The sequence below is a fragment of the Embiotoca jacksoni genome, unplaced genomic scaffold (genome assembly GCF_022577435.1).
Source record: "Embiotoca jacksoni isolate LCO1_2020_lvr unplaced genomic scaffold, fEmbJac1.0.p SCAF_13, whole genome shotgun sequence".
Lineage (NCBI taxonomy): Eukaryota > Metazoa > Chordata > Actinopteri > Embiotocidae > Embiotoca > Embiotoca jacksoni.
Window position 1 is genome coordinate 12,004,111 of NW_027185263.1, and position 19,521 is coordinate 12,023,631.

General features: G+C 39.7%; 1 protein-coding gene across 1 annotated transcript; it reads left to right on the forward strand.

Moving 5' to 3' along the window:
• Nucleotides 1–8,394: 8,394 nt before the first annotated feature.
• LOC138196478 (transmembrane protein 47-like) lies at nucleotides 8,395–16,982 on the forward strand. Its single transcript, XM_069146546.1, has 3 exons — nucleotides 8,395–8,707; nucleotides 11,438–11,578; nucleotides 16,077–16,982. The coding sequence occupies exons 1-3, from the start codon at nucleotides 8,491–8,493 to the stop codon at nucleotides 16,256–16,258; spliced, it is 540 nt and encodes a 179-aa protein (XP_069002647.1). The 5' UTR covers nucleotides 8,395–8,490; the 3' UTR covers nucleotides 16,259–16,982.
• The last annotated feature ends 2,539 nt before the right edge of the window (nucleotides 16,983–19,521 follow it).

Genomic DNA, 19,521 nt, shown 5'->3' on the forward strand with positions numbered 1-19,521 from the left:
TTCTCCTTTTAAAGATTGTTTGCACTCAGTGATATCCGGAACAGTAAAATATTTGACGAGAGAAATGGTAACCAATCCCTAATGGAGGGAATGTTTGGTTAATTTTGCATGAACTTTAATAAGTGCTGTCACATATGAATCAGGCTGTCAAATTACACAAAGAGGAACACATTGAAGACAGCAAAACAAGTCACTATAAAGCTCACTCTGTTCTGTTTGACACTGATATATTAGATTACAAATTTGTAAACCCCGTGGCAAAAGAACCTGTTTTAATTTTTTTTTTTTTTTTTTTTTTTTTAAAGCTTGTGTTCTAGTTATGTTAATGCAGTATCAGTGTCACTAAAAGCTCGGTCATTCTAGGGGCTCCGTGGGCAGCGTCGTACATGAGGAGGTGTGGGGGGTGAGATGCAGAGCTTCAGAAGTATAACATGATACTCCCAACAGGCTAAAACGTGGCAAGAAGTTACGTAACATCAGGCCAAACATCACAGAACAAATGAGCTCCATTGTTGTTAAATTCCTTGACCAGAAATGACTTCTGGGCCTCAAAAACTGGGCCACAGACAAATGTCTAAGGTTCCATAGAGTTCATCTCTGGTACAATACTTGAACAGCACTGACTTAAGGGCAAACAGAAGATGTATGACTTTTTTAACCAAACCTCTCTAATAATCAATTTGATTGATTCTATACAGTTACAACTATGGTGGTCAGTCATAAGCCTCCTCCTGACATTACATTTTTTATTTCTTTTCTTCTGATTCTCATCATGCAAAAGTATAATTTCAGAAAAACTATTTTCTTGTCCTGAAAGTTGCATTCCTTAAACCCTCTTCTGCTGATATTAGTTTTGAAATCATTGCTTATTTTATTACATCTTGGGGACTAAAACATTACAACCAAGATTATATTTTTAATCGAAGCACCAGTGGATTTTGGATTTGGATAGAAAATGAGAGTCAAAATATGTTTAGACAAGCATAATCACATCTGTAAGACTCAGAATTTAATTTAAAATCAATCTTTTTCGTCAAGTAAGTCAGTAGGCCTACATTTAATACACAGAATCAGACTTAATGGACTGGTCAGATTACATATAACACCACAGGCCTAATATATTTCTATTCATTATCTGGTTGCTGATAAATGACATTTCAACTGCTAAAGATGTAAGGAGATTAATAAAGCCTGGGATTATGGGATGCAAAATCCGTGGCAACCATGTTGTTTAATTAATTGGTGTACGTTGACACTTAGGACATCACAAGTTGTCCACTGCTTTAAATGAGATGCCCAATGGATAACAGGTCTCTGTTTTTAAAGAGCCAACAAAAGAAGTTAACTCTTTTCACAGCAGGCTGCAGTCTCTTTGTCATCTATTCCTCTCCCCTCAGGCGGAAAAGCTTCACTTTAAAACTCAGCTGTTGTCACATTCTGGAGCCTCTCCTTTGCATGTCACGCATAACTCTAATTCACTCTGATCACTCGCTGCTCCACACCTCCCTCCGCGAGCTCCCAGAGGGCTGCTGCCCACTGCCTGCAGCCTGACAGAGGAAGGAGAGAAGAAAGCGTTGATGCAGGAGGTGGTTTATAAGTTTGGGGGCATATGGGGAGGGGAACAGATTTGGCTATTTTAGCTCTCAGCTGGGTGCTGTGTCACACTGAGCCTCGTGCCAAAATTGAACATGCACTCAGCGACTCTCCAAATCTGGTCACATAATTCCTCGTTTGGCTATGAAATCATTGTGCAATGCTTTATCAGAGTTAATGTCTGTCTCTGACTGTCTGACTTCTATTTGACTTAAAGAAAAAGGCCACTTAAAAATACCAGTCTGGTTTTAGCGCTTCATAGCTCACAGTACTGAATCTGCATTAGTGACAGTCACTAATGAACTCCTCCTAACTGCTGACTCATGAAGCTGCTCCAGTCTCTTAATCTTACTTCAACTCCATCGCAGCCCTTGAAACTGTAGACCACTCCCAATCTAAGGTTAAACCAATGGGCGGGGGCCAGTTTGGCCTTATACTGGTTTCCCCATATTTATCAAACTCCAAAATTGGGAACTCCTGTTTATCAACAGCCTCCATCACCTGTGGCATGCCCTAAGGTTTAATACATGGTCTACACTAGTTCTCCGCTTATAAGCTTGTGATAAGTGATACTATTTTGTCCACTATCCAGACAACACGAATCTACGTCCCCCCCCAGAGCCTGATACCCACAACGAGCTCACTGACCTTAATAACCGACTTCAAGACACGAAGTTCTCCAGCTCAGTGAGAATAAACACTATTACTCTTCATCTTGATCCATTGTCCTATTTTGTGGTACACGATCCATCGCTAGAGTTTGACAAACAATGAGTGCAAAGTTTCCAGAAGCACAGTATGCATATACACACCTATTTCTTGCCCTGTGAACCTTTTGGACATCTTTTAATGAGGCATAGTGATCACACATTATTACTTTCAAATGAAGAGATCCATAATAACAGACAATTTGACGTTAGTTAAATTCTGCCTCAGTTGATGTATTGTGGTGGAGCTTAGTTACAATATTCCTTCTGGTCAGTAATGACTAGATATCAGTGCATACCTTTTAGATTGAATGCACTAAATTTAAAACTCAAATCCACCCCTAGATTTGAAATACATACTGTACATCCTCAGTATTGTAAATTCGTAGGATCCCTTGGCCTACAGTCATGGGGTAATTCCAGTGGGCCAGCAGTCTACTAACAAATACAATGGATGTATTGAAAACTCTCTCTCTCTCTCTACCATTCAACCATATGCACAATTTCTGATGCCCAATTTGTTTTTTAATACACCCAGTTTCAAGGTGCACATTTAGATAAGATGTCTCTGGATCAGTACCAGTATATCCAGTAAAGTACAGTGACCGTTAAAGAAACAGTGCTGCCCTGGCTGTCCTTATGACAAGGCTGAATGAGGGGGACTGCAGAATAAGCATAAGTGGTTCACAGCTGGTGTCTGGGGGAAACACGAGAGATGGGCGGAGAAGGCCGGCGGGCAAGGGGAGGGGCGTGGCGGCGATAGTGGGGGGTTTGCAGCCATGACGACTGATGGAGGAGGAAGTAAACAGATGTCCACAAGCTGGCAGGCAGGCTCAAAGTGGTCAAGCTGCTGAGAGACAGGTGGGCATCCAGGAGCACAGTGGGACGGCCGAGCGACTGTGAAGCCAAGCAGGGCTTTCTATATAATTCCCAAACACTGGAGTCTCTCATAAATAAATCTGTCATTGTATGATTGAGTGAAGTCAACATAAATGAGGCCTATATGTATTCGACTGTGTTTTGTGTTGCATTGACAGTAATCAACACCAAATTAGTCTTTGTTCACTGAAAAATGTGTCTCTTTCTGGTGTTGTCCACTACATTAAAGAAGTCACACTTAACATTTTTAAGCCATCTGATGAATCAGGAGCTTAAGCAACCAAATGCAACATCTCAATCACCTACATGATCCTACTTGTTGTCTCTTCAAATTGTTTGAAGATTGAAATCATAAAAGATGCAACAGTGATGACGGTGCTTCGTCACAGCAGTCCTAATTAATCCATCAATTCCTTCATACAAGTCACATCCAGAGTTTTGCAGAGTCACTATTGCAGCAGTTTTCTTGAGAACAGACTTGGAAAGCCATCAGTTCAAATCCCCTGGTAAGCTGCTAAATCTGAGTGCAGGAAGTGAGGGAGACGTGCTGTCGCCTCCCTCAGCACTGACTGTCAACATGACCTTGAGCAAGGCACTTCAAACTCAGCTGCTCCGAGGTGCACTTGTACGCTGGATCCGACTTGGAGGACACAAAGAAATACTCACTGACGTGATAATAACAGGACCGTCATGACAACAGGTTGACAGGTTGGCAGGTTGAGAGTTCAAGGTGACTGTGAGAAAAATTTTCACGCTGTGATGACTGCAATGTTTAGAAAAACAATGAAAAATGTGCCGTCACATGTCATTAGAAGCCTAATGGGCTTTAGGTCAAACAAGCCAGTAACTAACATGTCCAAAAAAGATCAACAGACTATCTGCTCATTCTATTTGGCTGAGATGGAAATATCTACACAACTATTGGATGAATTGGTTTTATTTATGGGTCCGGGAAGATGAATCCCAAACTTTTACTCTATCGCCATCACAAAGTTAAAGTTTTTGGTTTTGAACGAGATTGGAAAGAGTATTGGTTTTGACTGCAACGTGTCGACAATGGATTGCCAAAATTTTGTACTGTTGCCTCTGCATAAAATGTGGATTGTCAGTTAGACATGTTAGTGTTTAGCTCAAGCGGTACTGTACATAGTCTGATGTATTTTAAAAACAAACAAAAAAAAACAACAGGTAGATTTTCTCAACTTTTTATTGCGCAACTTGATAATTACAGTAATTGGTTCCTCTGATAAAATAATAACGTAATTTGGAGAATTAAATTCCAATGGGGAATTAAAGAATAAACTAATGAATGAATCTGAGTTAATCCATCAGGGTCTGAATGTAAAAGTGTTTAAACTACACACATCAGCTCACTCAGCCTGACTGCAGCCTGACTCCTGATGGTGTGACGGTGGTGTTACGGTAAAGAGGGAGATGAGGACAGACTGCTGTCGGAAGGGCAGCATCATTAAACAAGGCCTCATCATCAACTTACCATGGAAGCTTAGTCATAGCCTGGAAAGCTTTCAGAGGCTTACTCTGAGGCTAATCAACTGCAGCCACTCCAGGAAGACCATGATAAGCAAAAGAGGATGACATCATCCGACAAGTAGTTTATAAAGAAGCTTTTTTTCTTCCCCAGACACACAATGTACCCTTTGGTATTGTTATCCTAAATCACGCTGAATCACACAGGTTTACTCTTTCCATACTCTGTCTGCCCTTTTTTCCATTTTCTCCTCCCCAAATCTCCTTACATCTTTGTTATTTTAATCCATGTGCTTTGTTATCTTTATCATGACCAGCCATGTGATGGTGCCCATGATGGCATGAGGGAGTCTGAATAATGTTACCTGAATATTTATGGATTAAACCAAACTGGGGGTTTTGTAGGTGGGTGGCTCAGTGGACAAGTTACAATTATGGAGAGAGGATCCAAAAAAGGTAAAACATGACCTGGATTCCTTTTATGCTCATGTAAATCACCATGTGGGGAGTCACCATTGTGCAGTCTCAAGTAGCTTTGTCTGCTCGGCAGATTTTCTAATGAGGGGCTTTTGGAGGAGGATGACAGAGCACTGTGCCCGTTCTGTCGGGGAGGAGGGGCCTTTAAAGGAAACCAGCGATGCTCTGTCCATGGATACGGCTAATACTAGATCCCCCCCTACTCAGATGCCCTGCTGGCAGCTTGGCAGCACCATTAGGACTGAGAAGGGTGGCATTAGTCTGAAACTCTCATTATGTCAGATACACTGAAAACCTCTAATCCAGGCACCAAATGATAGGGGTATAGAGCAAACTAGGCAGCAGAGGTGTAATTCAAAGTATTCCAATGAGTTTTTGTTTTGACTCTACACTGGACAACTTTGTTTAGAGGGTGAACGCTGTGCTACGAATATGTACTTGTATTGAATAGCTTAAAGTAATAATACAAAATTGTTGAAATTCATCACCGACTGCAACACAAATGCTCAATCTGTTAGAAGATATTTTCCCACCAAAAATTTTCCTCAAGTTTTACAGCAGCAGGACATATTTAAATTATATTTATGCATTTCTTCAAGCACAAGAACTGTAAAGAAAAGAAAAGAAAAAAGTAAGGTAACTACAAAAATGTTAACTTTATTAAAAGACACTTGAATAAAAAATTGCACGAGACAGGTCACATACAGAAAAGAGAAATATGAAAACCAACTGGTGGAAATGAAAAAGGAGGCATATCGAAGCACATTAGATCTCAGTAACTGACTGTCCCTTTTGTCAGCATGTCAGATGAATGACAAATCACTCAACCAAAGATGTGTGAAGACAGTTGGACTCACATCTCAGAAGAGGTGATAGTTTGTCTCCCCTCATGTTGACAAAACGGCCCAGTTATCTTAAAAAATGTTACTGTACATGAGGGACTTTTATCATCTCCACTCACTGGAGAAAGATGTTTTTGTGGAGTCAGGTAGCAGATGAGTAACTTTAGCTCCATCCAGGTCAAAACCAGGTCAATGTGAGTCATCCTCATCCTAATATAGGAGTCATCGCCTGTTGTTGGTGGCAAACAGTGGAAACAATTGCAGCGTGAATGTCCATTGTTCTAGCACTAAAAAACAACAACATATAACCAGGTTAGAAGTAATCTATTGCTGAAAACATAAACAATCCACATAATAGATTACAGAAATAAAATTTTTATCATCTCACCTCCAGCAGATTTTCCATATTTGCTGAACTTTTCTCATCAATAAGGTCGGTATCAAAGCCAGTCACAGCGGTTCACCAGCCGTTATTATTAGCTGCTTGTGAAAAGATTCGAAGAGCTCCAAATTTGTATAAATTTCCCAGCACAGAGAAGAATGTTTAATTATCCCACTGAGAAACTTCCTGGACTGAAGTCCTGCCATAGAGTTCATAACCTGCAGTTTTGTGGTTTACCAGAAGATGGAAATATTTCACAAGAAATATGGATTGAGGAAGAACCAAAGAATCACAATGTAGTCACATCAAGTCTGATTTTATACTTGTCATTTAATTTGAGGGATTTATTAGATGTGTTATTTAATCTCCAGCTGCTCGTGGGTGATATTAGACTCATATGTGTTTGCATTGATCATCAAAGCGTTATTTCCCACAAGAGGTAAAAAATATCTGAGCTCAGCCCACACAGGCTATGTGAAGAAGCCAAAACAGGATTAAGAGAAAAGACCAACAACCTAACAGGCATTTCTACTGTTATGATGTCACACCAATTTTCTGCAAGCACAGGATTTTTGTGGTCAACATGTCAATAGAAATGTTGCTGCTAGTCCTGATACTGCACAAGAAGTGTCAACTTTTACAAATAAACAGAAAAATCTAAGTCTCATGGGAATAATGAGTAATATCAAAAATAGGATTTTAGGGGGATTCAAATGTCACATGTCTGCCACCTGCTGGATCTTTAAAGCATTACAACATCTGCTCTAAATCCCAGTTTTTCTGTCTAAAGGGGCAGTTCATATTTTGGCTTGTGTTACACGCTATTCATAGAGGTTTTTTTTGTTTTTTTTTAAGTATGAGCATCACTGTCCTTCTGATGGTACACAAGAGGTGTCAGTATCTGCAATAATTTTATTTTTCAGTGAAAAATAGGAGTTGCTTTGAATCTGACACGAAAGAGAATAAAGAACATATAATATATTGTTAATTTATGATTGATTAGGTTTTCATCTTTATCTTCACTCTATACTGCTATTTTGTATGCATACTGAGTTTAACATTACTGTTATTTATAAGGAATAATATGTTCACATACATACATAGTTGGCTGTGTCAGCTAACAATAGCAGAGGGTTTCCTTGCTAATGATAACCTTATATTTGCATAACTAAAGTTAGGTTTGTGCTCTCGGCCTCCTTGTCCTGGTTGGTTTTTGGTGAATTCGACTTTCAAAACTTTTCTTTGTCACCGTTTGACAATCTTCGTGTTTTCTTTGAGCCCTTTTGGAGCCCGGACAACATTTTGTAAGGTTAATGTGAAGTTACTTGCTGCCAACTGAGAAAAGTAGGCAGATGAGGGCACAGGTGACCATGAGGCGGTGCCCTCTGGTTAATGTACTTCAGTTGGAACCATTATGGATCCTCCAAGATGTGGATCTCTAATATGGAGATGGAAAAAAGAGAGATGGCAAAAAGAAAGAAAGAAAATCACAGTACACAAAACAGTAAAATGTAGAAGTGCGGTTCCTGTGGTGTACCAAATGAACTGACACACTACGAGGTTAAACTGTGCAAACTTGTTTGGATTTTTGGGCATTTAAATAACTTAAATCACACAAAGTCTACGGTAGAAACAGTTATCAGAAAAATAAATAATAATAGAATATTGTTATGTAGCTTACTATGAATTTAATATTATATTGGTAATGATATTAAATGCACATATTAAATGGGCTTTTAAAATAGTGAAATGTTGCAGCAATGTTATAACCTAATATAATAAGCCATAACATAACATAACATAGCATAACATAACATAACATAACATAACATAACATAACATAACATAACATAACATAACATAACATAACATAACATAACATAACATAACATAACAACAACATTTACAAAACTAAAAGAAATATTTATTTCTTCATGACGTTGCTCGGCACACAGCAAACGATTATTTTGAAAACCCGACCTAACCGGATGTCTCCTGTTAAACTCTCCCAGCTGGACACACACAAAGCAGTGAGGGCTATGGTGGGAGAGGACGCACACGGACCTCCAGCGAGCTCGTTTGACTGTGACCGACCGGCCGCCGTGTATCCTGTGATGAGAAGATGTCTGTGAACGAGGTGTATGTGTTCCGACCCTTCAAGCTGATCGCTTTGCTCTGCGTCTTTCTGGCGCTGTGTTTGGACGTGGTGGCTCTGCTCAGTCCAGCCTGGGTCACCGCAGAGCATTTCTCCCTTTCTCTCTGGGAGTCCTGCTCCCAGTCCGAGGCGAGGCACCCGACAGAGGAGGCTCAGTGGAGCTGCTTTTCCACCCTCACATCTGGTAGGAGCCCGTGTTTTGTTTGTTTTTGCACCTTCTGGTTTCTTTCACAGTGCGTTGTTGTTTTAACTTTCTGTCCTTGGAGTTAGGGTGTTGTTATTTTGGAGACGGAGACAGTTAAAAGATCATGTTAACCTGTTGTTGCAAAGTGCAGATTGATGCAAACAAATTGCCATCTCTAGGTTGTAGTGCTGCAGGAACGGTTTTTTTTGTTTTTTTTTGTTTTTTTAAAGAAATAAACAGCTTTTGCCAGTGATATGGTATAATTACAGTCTGGTAATGTCATGTGTAGTAACTATCTTGTAGATCTTTACACAAAGATTCACCAGTAACTTGTTTTCGGTGTCAGTGTTATGCTTCACATCCCAGGTTTGAAACAAACAAAGAGGATTTGTTGAACAGTCCAGTCCACCGGACTAGCAGCTCTGACCGTCATCATCCTCCAGGCTGAGTTTGTTTTAGTTGGCTTGTTGTTCAGCAGCTGGGGCTTTCAGTTTTTATTGTGCTGCTGATACATTTCCTCTGTTCATACCAAAGAAGTGACACGGTGTCACAGTATGATACACATTGTGATACCCAGCTTATCAGGCAAGGCTCTACTTATTTATGAGCAGATTGCGCTTTAATTTAAACCATGTTGATTTTTGTGATCATGCTGAATGATAAATCAGTTAACAAAGAACTGGTGAATTTTATATTTGAATGCTTCATGGTTCAACGTCATTTCTTGGGCACTTCAATGTAGCAATTTTCTATGTTAAGGAATTAACAGGAGGAAGAAAAAAAAAAAAAAAAGGATCACATGTTAAACATAATCCGTTTGTCAGACAAAGAGTCAACTCACTCCAACAACCAGAAGGATTTTACTGGGTTTCAAGAGAGACATTCAGCATCTTCCTCATCATCAACCTCACCGGGCCCACTGGGGTGTCTTTTGTCAAGCAGAGAAGCCATGACAGCAGTGTCCCCCCCCTGTCCCCTGCCTCTCCTCACCAGGGAAGTAAATCCACATTGAATGCACCAGACTTTGGAGCGTTTGGCTGCTTCATCTTTCAAAAACACACAGTTGTCGATTGTTAAAATAGTCATAAAAACCCTAAAGGGCTAAAAGCTAACTTTGTCAAATGGAATGTAAATTTAAGAGTCATATAAATGCTTCCCCAAAGCATATCAAATATCTTCGATTTGTTTATAAATTGAAACAGGACTGAGTGACTGTCGGGGCAGTTTTACCGCCGTCACAGACACACATTTGCCCGGAGGGACACACAGCTGTGGTGTGACTGACCGCTCTCATAGTGTGGAATGTGTTGTGGTGAATAGGAGGCGGGCTCGTTGCTTTGAGTGTGTGCAGAGCTCATTAAAACAACAGTGGAGGGGTGCGTTGAGGTTAAAGGTGCAGTTCGCCCAAAAGGCAAAGCAGACTAGACTGATCATGCACATATTCCTATCCCAAGAGTTTTGAATTCCAGTGTATCTTTGGAGTGACGTCATTTAGCGAACACAGTAACAATACAGAATGACATACAGGTGACCAAAATAGTAAAAACAGTATTATGACCTGCAACCAGAGCCTGATTGAAAAATATACTTGTGATGTGAGAACACTAAAACTACATAATGGACTAAAGATGGGAGGTAAAAATATTTCCTGAAGGCTGGATCAAATTGAGTTCAGATGTCAGAGGGGAAATATTCCTTTTTTTTAACCATCATGAAGACAAATGAACCCCGAGTTTAGAGAGACACACCCAGGGAAAATTGTTCCCTGAGCTTGTTAACTTCACCAAGTGCAAATTCTCCTTTTGAGCCGAATCTTCTGAAGCTCAGCTTTCTTCAGACAGTGACAAGTGGGACATCAAAGAGGGAAAACACAATGCAGGCTCCAACGGAGGACTAAAACATTTTCTGCTGAATACATTGCTGCTTTCAGACTCTGCATCAACACTTTACTGAAAAGAGAGTTAAGCTCAGTTACAAGAAAAAAAAAAAAAAAAAAGAAGGGCTCCTTTAACAACCTGGTGCTGTGGAGGTCTTTCCAGAGAACAATCCCCTGACGCCCAGTAAGTAATGAGTTTTTACTTTTCCAGCAGGAGCTACTGCAGTTTTGTTTGGAACAAATAGAATAAATGTGGTGTTAAGAAGCCATGCTGGCTGAAAGAAGATGGAAAGGGCACAAACAGAAACTCTGGCTTCTCGTGCCAAAACCTCCAAGGAGACAGGGCTAAACACTAACATGTGTATTTTATCTGCAAAGCAATGAATAGGCAACAATTTATGTATGCTTTTTTTTTCGGTCGAAATAAATAGAAATACAATAAATAATTGAGAATGTATCAAGAAATACTGATGAAACTCAAGAAAATAATGTAACCAGGGACAAAAATACAGGACAAAAATAAAATCGGAAAATATCCACCTTATATGTCAACTTGTGCAGATGCTCAGAAATATAGAGATTTCTAGCTTGCAATAACATGTGATTCAGGCACATTTTTCACATTAAATCTATTTACTGTGGCCTCTGAATCAGGTTCCTGTTCCTTGTATCCCTGATGAAGCCCGTCCCTCATGCAGGTCATTCTGCTCCACTCGCTCCTCTCTGTAGGATTAGCTCTTGTTTTGTGTTTGTCAACACAGCGGTTCAATTCAACGGTGTTGTCCGGTGAATCGAGCTTTTGTTGTTGAGCGGGATGCTCCTCTCTAAAAACCTGCGCGTGTCCCGTCCTGCAGACTGGCAGATTGCCACCCTGGTGCTGCTGGGAGCCGGTGCAGTGGCAACTCTGGTGGCCTTTCTGGTGGCCCTCATTTCCCTTTGCCGGGGGACTCAGAGACAACACTACCGCACCGTGGCCGTGTTCCTCTTCACTGCAGGTATGTCACCTTTCACACACAACATCTTCAAGCAGCTGCACTTCCAAACCCTTTATATGTATGCAGTGTTCCAGCACATCACAGCAACATGCAGTTAGAAACACAGATAATACATAATAATAATAATAAAAAACTTTATTTGTATAACACCTTTCATACAGGAAATGCAGCTCAAAGTGCTTTAAAGCAAGAGAATAACATGCGGTGTTTGACATAAAAACAGATATAAAGGCACATTTAAAAATATAGAAAAGAAATGAGATGCATGACAACAGATGAACTGCATAAAATTAAACACAAATAGAGTTCAAATGTAAAATAAGCAATACCCCTTTTAAAGGCGCGGTATGCATTCCCCAAAACCACAATAGTTTCCATATAGGCGTGCTCACATTGAATAGAGGCATGCAGAAGGAAAGACACAACTGAATAAGGCTCGCTGGTTGAGCTCATTTTTTCTGTGGTGTGGAGTCTGGAGAGCTGCCGGCTCACTTGGCCAAGAAAAGGCAGCCGCAGAATTTGACTTCCCAACAAAGTGAAGTCACCGAGGGGGGAAAAAATAAAGCCACCACAGAGTCCTCGCCCAGCTCTGCCTCAGAGTTGGACTGTTTTGTCAGAAGGCTCTTTTATAGGGTGAAACCAAGTCTTGACACTGATGTGGGAGGATCTATCTATAAAACATATAATTAAAATGAATTGTGAAGACATATTGTTCCATAAAGGCATTTTAATAACTGACTCTCAGCCTTTGCTCAGTTTAACAGCAGTGATGAAACACCAACCACTTCACAGCAAATTCACATCTTTGGAATAAACTGTCTGAGTTCAAATCAACACTTTTTTGCTTGTACATGTGAGACCATCGAATACACTCTCAAGCAGAGTGAAAGGAACTCTTTTCTAGGAGTTGATTGTTAACACTTTGAGTTCAACCTGAACTCTTTGGGAGTTAAAACTCAGCTCCCGTGAAGAGTAAAATTTTACTTTAACCTTGAGTTGTTTGAATGGGAACTTTTTTACAATGTTAACAGTCAACACTTAAAAGCTGAATTATTTGACATTCATTTAAAGTCAAAAATGTCATCACATTTCAAAGGTTTTAGGTGAGACTGACTACTAGATAACAACATATTCATCACATATTTATATTTAACAAATATATGCTGTGTGATAATATGCAGTGTGCAATAATTAATGCTGCATGAAAACTTTGTGTGACAAGTTTTAAAATAATCTATGAATTATTGTGACTGTGATTGGTATATATGTTACATTCCTACCTTGTACACTTTGAACTTTTGAATGATAGCCCCATTCCATTTATCATTATGTCTTCATTGAAATATTAATAAACAGCATGTTTTAACAAAACAAAATATAATTTCTGCCCATCACTTAGATTTAATTTGGTTGCTTTATTCTCAAAAGTTACAAAGAAATAACTAAGGCATGCTGGGAAATGTTAATACGGCAACAAAGCTGCGAAATAAACACCGGGAGTAGTGTTGAATCATGTTCCTCAACACTCAGCGACTGAACCCCAAAATATTACCCCACCAAAGAGCGTCCCTGAACACAAACTGTAGTCTAATTTAGAAAATAAATTCCCAAAATCCAACTCTTTGTTTAACTCCAGGATATTTCACTCCAGAAATTTGCTGTCTCATGCTCAGTACCACTTTTGCTAGTTTCCAAAATAAAATTAGATCATATAAGAAACAGACATCCTGTTATGCAGTTTAACATTGTGCTTGTGGACCAAATTTAAAGGAACAGTTTGACATTTTGACAAATCCATTACATGATACTTGAAGAAGACTAGAAAAAGAGGGGAAACACAGCTCTAAATAATAGAACCCCCCCTAAAACCACCACTTCAAGTTTCTTGTCCAGATTAATCAAACAAGATATGATCATTTGTGAGCTTTAGATGAGCTGGTACTTGGGTTTTGTTACCTTTAGACAGTGACAGGCTCACGGTTTTCTCTTGTCTACAGTTTTTGTGCTTAGCTAACCAAAGCGACTGCAGACTGTACCTTCATATTAAAAAGATAGACGAAGGAGTGGCATTAATCTTCACATTAACTGAAACTCTCGGCCGGAAAGTGATGTCAAATGTTTAATTTAATTCAATTCAGTTTTATCTATTAAACGAGGTCCCGATTCACTTTACAAACACCGAAAACAACGAGAGGATAGGAAATATGAAAATAAACACAAAAAACAACCTCATTAAAACATCAGTGTCAAAATACAAACGGTGTACAACGAAGGTAGAAGATAACAATGTCAAACGAAATAATGTTTATCTCACTCAGCCCCCGACTCCTGCTGGTGTTTCCATTGTTTCAAACCCATGATTTGTGGAAAGACATTATTAAGATTATTTGAAAACCCTCATAAGAACTCAGCTTTCTGTCTTCAGTACAAATAGCATTTGTTACTGGTAAAGTCAGTCTACCATTAATGCATATTTAAGGGTAACTATGAGGGATTTTTGTCTTGTTCTGTCTGTAAAAACAGCCGTCACAAAGGATCACTGTCTTCATGGCCGTGCCTTTGACTGTTAGCCATTTACTGAAAAGCGTGGGAATGCTGTGTTATCCTTTCCTGTGTGTAATTGCTTTAAGAGCCTTGCAAGAATAAGGTCTCTATACAGTCCTCGGCAGAGCAGCAGCAGAAGGGCCGCACTGTTAAATGCCCTTTGGCAGGGCCGTGACTGCGTGGTATTTATTTTCTGTCCAGAAATATGACCTCAGCAGGCTGTAAGCTCGGTCTGGGCTCCATCAACGCCGCCACAGTCTCGCAGGCTGCCTTCGCTCCTCCTGCACACCCACTGCTCTGTCCTGTAGGAAGGGAGGTGGAGGATATAGTTAGACAAAGTCCTTTCCTCAAGAGTCAACTGGCATGCATGGAAAGGAACTGAAGCTGTCGGTGTGAGAGTAAACCGCAGTGCGCCTTTGATCGTACGCGCCAGGAGTTCATGGTCCGGAATGATGTAAAGGAAAAATTATTCACAGCGACAACACCATTTCTTTTCAGAGATTCATAGAGTTATGACAATTGGTTGAAGTTTTTTCACACGTCACGAAATACAGGAACTGCACAGATTTTACTGTTAAAATCACTGGCAGGGAACAAAAGCAAGGCCACTTCAGAAAGCACTCACTTTCCACAAAGCAAACCCTCAGAGAGGCGGGTCAGGCAAAGCATGTATGTCTTTTTAAGGAGATGTCAGATGCAGTTTTGGTCCTCGCTTATTTCTTTATATTTGAATAGATAGATAGATAGATAGATAGATAGATAGATAGATAGATAGATAGATAGATAGATAGATAGATAGATAGATAGATAGATAGATAGATAGATAGATAGATAGATAGATAGATAGATGTTAAAGGACAAGAAGTGAAGAGGAGGGGATGTTTTCAGTGACTGTCGGCTGCCTCTGACACTGAAAACATCCCCTCCTCTTCACTTCTTGTCTCTAGCCATAGTGTCAACTTTCTGCCTTCGCATCCGCGTGTTAGCTGTCAGATCTGTGTTTTAACCCCAAGTGAGGCCATTAATGTCTCATGTTTTTGACTTGGATCATCATGAAGTTTTACAATCTAAATGGTTTGAAGTCACTGAAAGTACAAATATGTTGCTTGTTATGGAGTGAAACAAGTAGAGTGAGAAGAAATACAAAGAATGCATCAAAAGAAGGATTAACTCTGAAAAGAATGATTAAATTCAGAGCTAGACAAAAGAAATAATGAGGGTGGGAAGATGAAAAATAATACATCTTAATGAACAAAGAGAAAAATACCAATATGAAGAGGAGTTTTCATAGAGGCAGGACCAGAATAGGAGTAAAACAGAATTTCAAAATCCATTAAATTTAAACAGAGGACTTTACGTATTAAGGAAAGATAAAACTCAGAAATTTAATTTACTGTGTACTTATTAAAAGTACCTGTTTTTATATTAGCATAGGCAGATCACAGTTATATATATATAAATATATATATATATATATATATATATATATATATATATATTTATTTATTTATTTATTTTTTTATTTTTTTTATCATGACTTTAAGTAATACAAATACTGTAGTAGTATTATTTGAGATAAGAGTGTGATTTATAACATTTTGTGAGTGTTTGTAAGAGTGCTGTAGTGGTGTGATGATAGTGGTAATGCTGGATTATTTTCTGCATTGATTAATCTACATATTGTTTTCTCAGTTAGTTGATTAATGGTTTGGTCAGAGAAAAAAGAAACATGCCAATCTCAAGTTCCTAAACACCAAGAGGATGTCTTTAAATTGCTTTCTTGTCTTGCCACCAGTTTGAACCTCAAATATATTCAGTTCACTGTCCTGTAAGAAAAATCAGCACATCACCAAGTTAAAAGAATGAAAAACTCTCAGAGGTGAAGGGCAATGCGCTGCCTATATCATTTTAAATGTGTAGAAACAACATCTCATGATTGTCTGTCTGGTTGCAGTGGTTCTGCAGGCCTGCGCTCTGGTCCTCTACCCGATCAAGTTCATCGACGGAACGGTTCTGCAGACCTATCACGAGTTCAACTGGGGCTACGGGCTCGGCTGGGGAGCCACCATCTTCATGCTGGGCGGAGGGATCCTCTTCTGCCTGCGGACGGACATATACGAGGATGCAATGTACTGAGTCGTCTGTCAACACCCGGAGAAACACAAATAAACACGCACAGACTTTTCTTCAGTCTGCACACGGCCACTGTGTATGTGAGCACAGACCCTGTCTCTCAGTTTCTCCTGCTGTCTTTGCTCTCTCTGTTATTTTTAGACAGGTTGTGAAGGTCTGATTTAGGCCAGGGCTGTATGAATAGAATGCCCCCCTCCCATGCAGCCGGTGGGTCCCTCAGCCCTGCTGGTATCAGGAGGCGAGGTGGCAAAGCGAAAGCACAGTGAGTTTTCTGGACAGGCTCGAGCCGCCGATGCTGGACGTTTCCACTGCACGTTGACCTGGATCTTCCATTGTTAGAGAGAAACAGGACAGTCGGCTCTCAGCACAGACCTGAATGGGCAGTGGCTGAATATTTAACAGGACTGACTTCTCTCCACGTTTCCTTTTTTTATTTTTTTTTTTTTTTGTAGCGTTTTATGAGGACAAGCTTGTTGTTAATGTATTTATGGCATCATTTTCCACTTTTTAAATATTGAAACCCTTCTCCCTTCTCCCTCTGTCTTAGCTGAAACATATCTAGTGAAAGTAAAGTAGTCAGCTTTGATATATGCAACCGAGCATTTATAGTTTGTTTGGAAAGTCTCAAATGGAAAATGTAAACGTGTACAAAGTGTTTCTTTCTACATGAAGGACAAATCTGAATAAATAACTGTAGTTTTGGAAGCACTGGGAGTGTAAGCTGTTGTTTTCAGTGCTAGGACGTTGCACTCTGACACCTGTGCTTCATAAACTGACCTTTGGCACATTTTTTAAGAGGGGAACCGGCAGGGGTGCTGCGCTTTTTAGTCTAACAGCAATGAGACAAAAATGCAAACCACTTTCATTATTCAGAGCACACATTCCTCAGAGGAAACCATCCCATGCTATTTAAAGAAGTAGCGCCATGTTGGTCGTTTGCAGTGAGCTGGTATATGAAAATATGAGGAAACATGAGCAACATAAAACATTTTATTGCAAAGACAACTTTTGCAGATAAATTTGACAGGTGTCGGAGAGTGTACTAGTACATTTTCTGTAATTAGGTGGGACATTTGTTTCTACATCGTCATATTATTTACCATTAATAGTTCATCTGCTTTAAATTTCAGATTGTATCTTATTTACAATTACAGCTGGGCAACAAAGAACATTATTTTGTGAAGCAAAAACTTGATATTTTTATCTCACAGCTTGCAAATTATTAGATGCCTCTGGCAGATTTTTACACTTTGTCTAAGTGTGCTTATGAAAGGTGAGTTTAAAAAGTTCTTTATCATTTCCCTGGGTGTTTTGTTAAAAACAGAAGGTGTTGCCACACTTGAATGACCTGCTGAAGACTCCCTCTGCACACTTTCTTTACCCCACAGAGTTCAAACTGCAGCAGCTGGTTAAAGACTCTCCAAGAAGGGACAAACATTTTCCACAGCTGCAGCAGTGTGAAAACTCCCCAGCTGTGAGCAGTATTTACACCAGAGTCAACAGAGAGGGAAAGAACCCAAATAATTGCACCGTGAACGGGATACTGAGCTCCTGTGAATCGTGCACTGTGGTGTTTTTGAGTGTGAGAGGTGAAAGATCGGAGCTCGTCTTATAATAACTCTGTGGAATCTTTGAAATGTGACTCACGAGTTAAAGGTGAGGTGGTTGTGCTGGCAGAGAGGCCACACATCATACAGGCTCTAAAACATGACAGATGTGATCAGGTTACTTTAGTGTCCACACATACGTGTAAAGCAGGTTTTCTTAAGTTAAACATTAGTGGAGAACACAAAGCGGAAAACGATTTGACAGTGGGGAGTCATCACTTTGACCAAGTGGATCATTGACACGGGACATTTTACAGAAACATACTCTGACTTTAATATTACACACTGAGATACAGTATTTCAGTTGATCAACATGAAATGTGCATCTTGTTCCTAGAGCAAGTTGTGTTTGCTTTGTATTCTGCAGCAGAAGGTTTTAAAATACATACTCACTGGTTTTGGTGTGTTTTAAAGGTCAAAAGTCAAAATGCCTGTGGGTCTTCATGCTCAGCACTCCACCCACGCAGTTACTTCTCCTCTAGCATTATATACAAAGTAAAGAAGCATATACACCCGAATGAAATGTCTCAGAAGGCATTGTTCATGTTGCTTAATCCCCCTGTGGTTTGACTCTATGTACTTGCTGCACTTCCATGAACACTATGTTTAACCATACCCACAATATTAACTCTACCCTCTGCCCCCATCTAGAGGGCAGACTTATAACATCTGGTGCTGTGAGGAAGCTGTGATTCGTCTTTTCATTTAGAGAGTTATATTCACACGGTTAAATTAAAATGCTGATCCATAATTAGTTTTGATGCATTAGATGCATATGCTCTATAGAAATAACTAAGTGGAACAGAGAGAATACAAAATATTGTATCTTCAATTTAGTCGTTTGTTTTTTTAAAGATAAAAAAAAAAGAAAGGTTTGGCATCTGCCATCTGATCTGATCTTTTGATCACAGCTGGTTTTAACCCTCGTGTTGTCCTTGGGTCAAAATGACCCGCAGCTGTGTTCAACCAAATTCTATTTTATTTTTATATTTTCATATTTTTTGGGATCATTGGTGACAAGGATGCTGTGAGGGTTTCTTTAAACCAAAAAAATCCCCAAAAATATAAAAATATAGAAATAACATAGAACTTGGTTGAACACAGCCGCGGGTCATTTTGACCCAAGGACAACACGAGGGTTAAGACTGTTTTCATAAAAATAGGTCAACAAAAAGCTCTGAACTCCAGTAAGACTGACCCGAGACTATAACCCAAAGTGGTTGTAATGATTTACAATAAAGCTACAATATGAATTAATTATTAATCGATGTTCATTTCACCATTTTCTTTTCTTTTCTTTTTTTAACAATTGCACAGCTGAGTTGATTCTGCACCACTGCAGTTGCTGCTGCTCTCATCTCTGAATACTTTGGACATGACCACAGCTTTTCACACCACTGCAGATCTTCTGCTAATCTTTAGCACAACTCTTACTGTCTGTCAGCAGACAAAGCAAAACCAAAGCAGGAAGCATTCTTTACTTAAGCCGTAGGGACAGACAACACATGTCACATTTGTTTCTTGTATCTGCAGTGAAGACAATGAGGCCTGTGGAGAGAAGCCCGACCCCTGGGTGCAGTAACCAGCCAGACCCTGCATGCTTTCACTCTGCAGGGACAGATTCCAGTTACTGAGCCTGGGGGACAGAGACAAACGTAG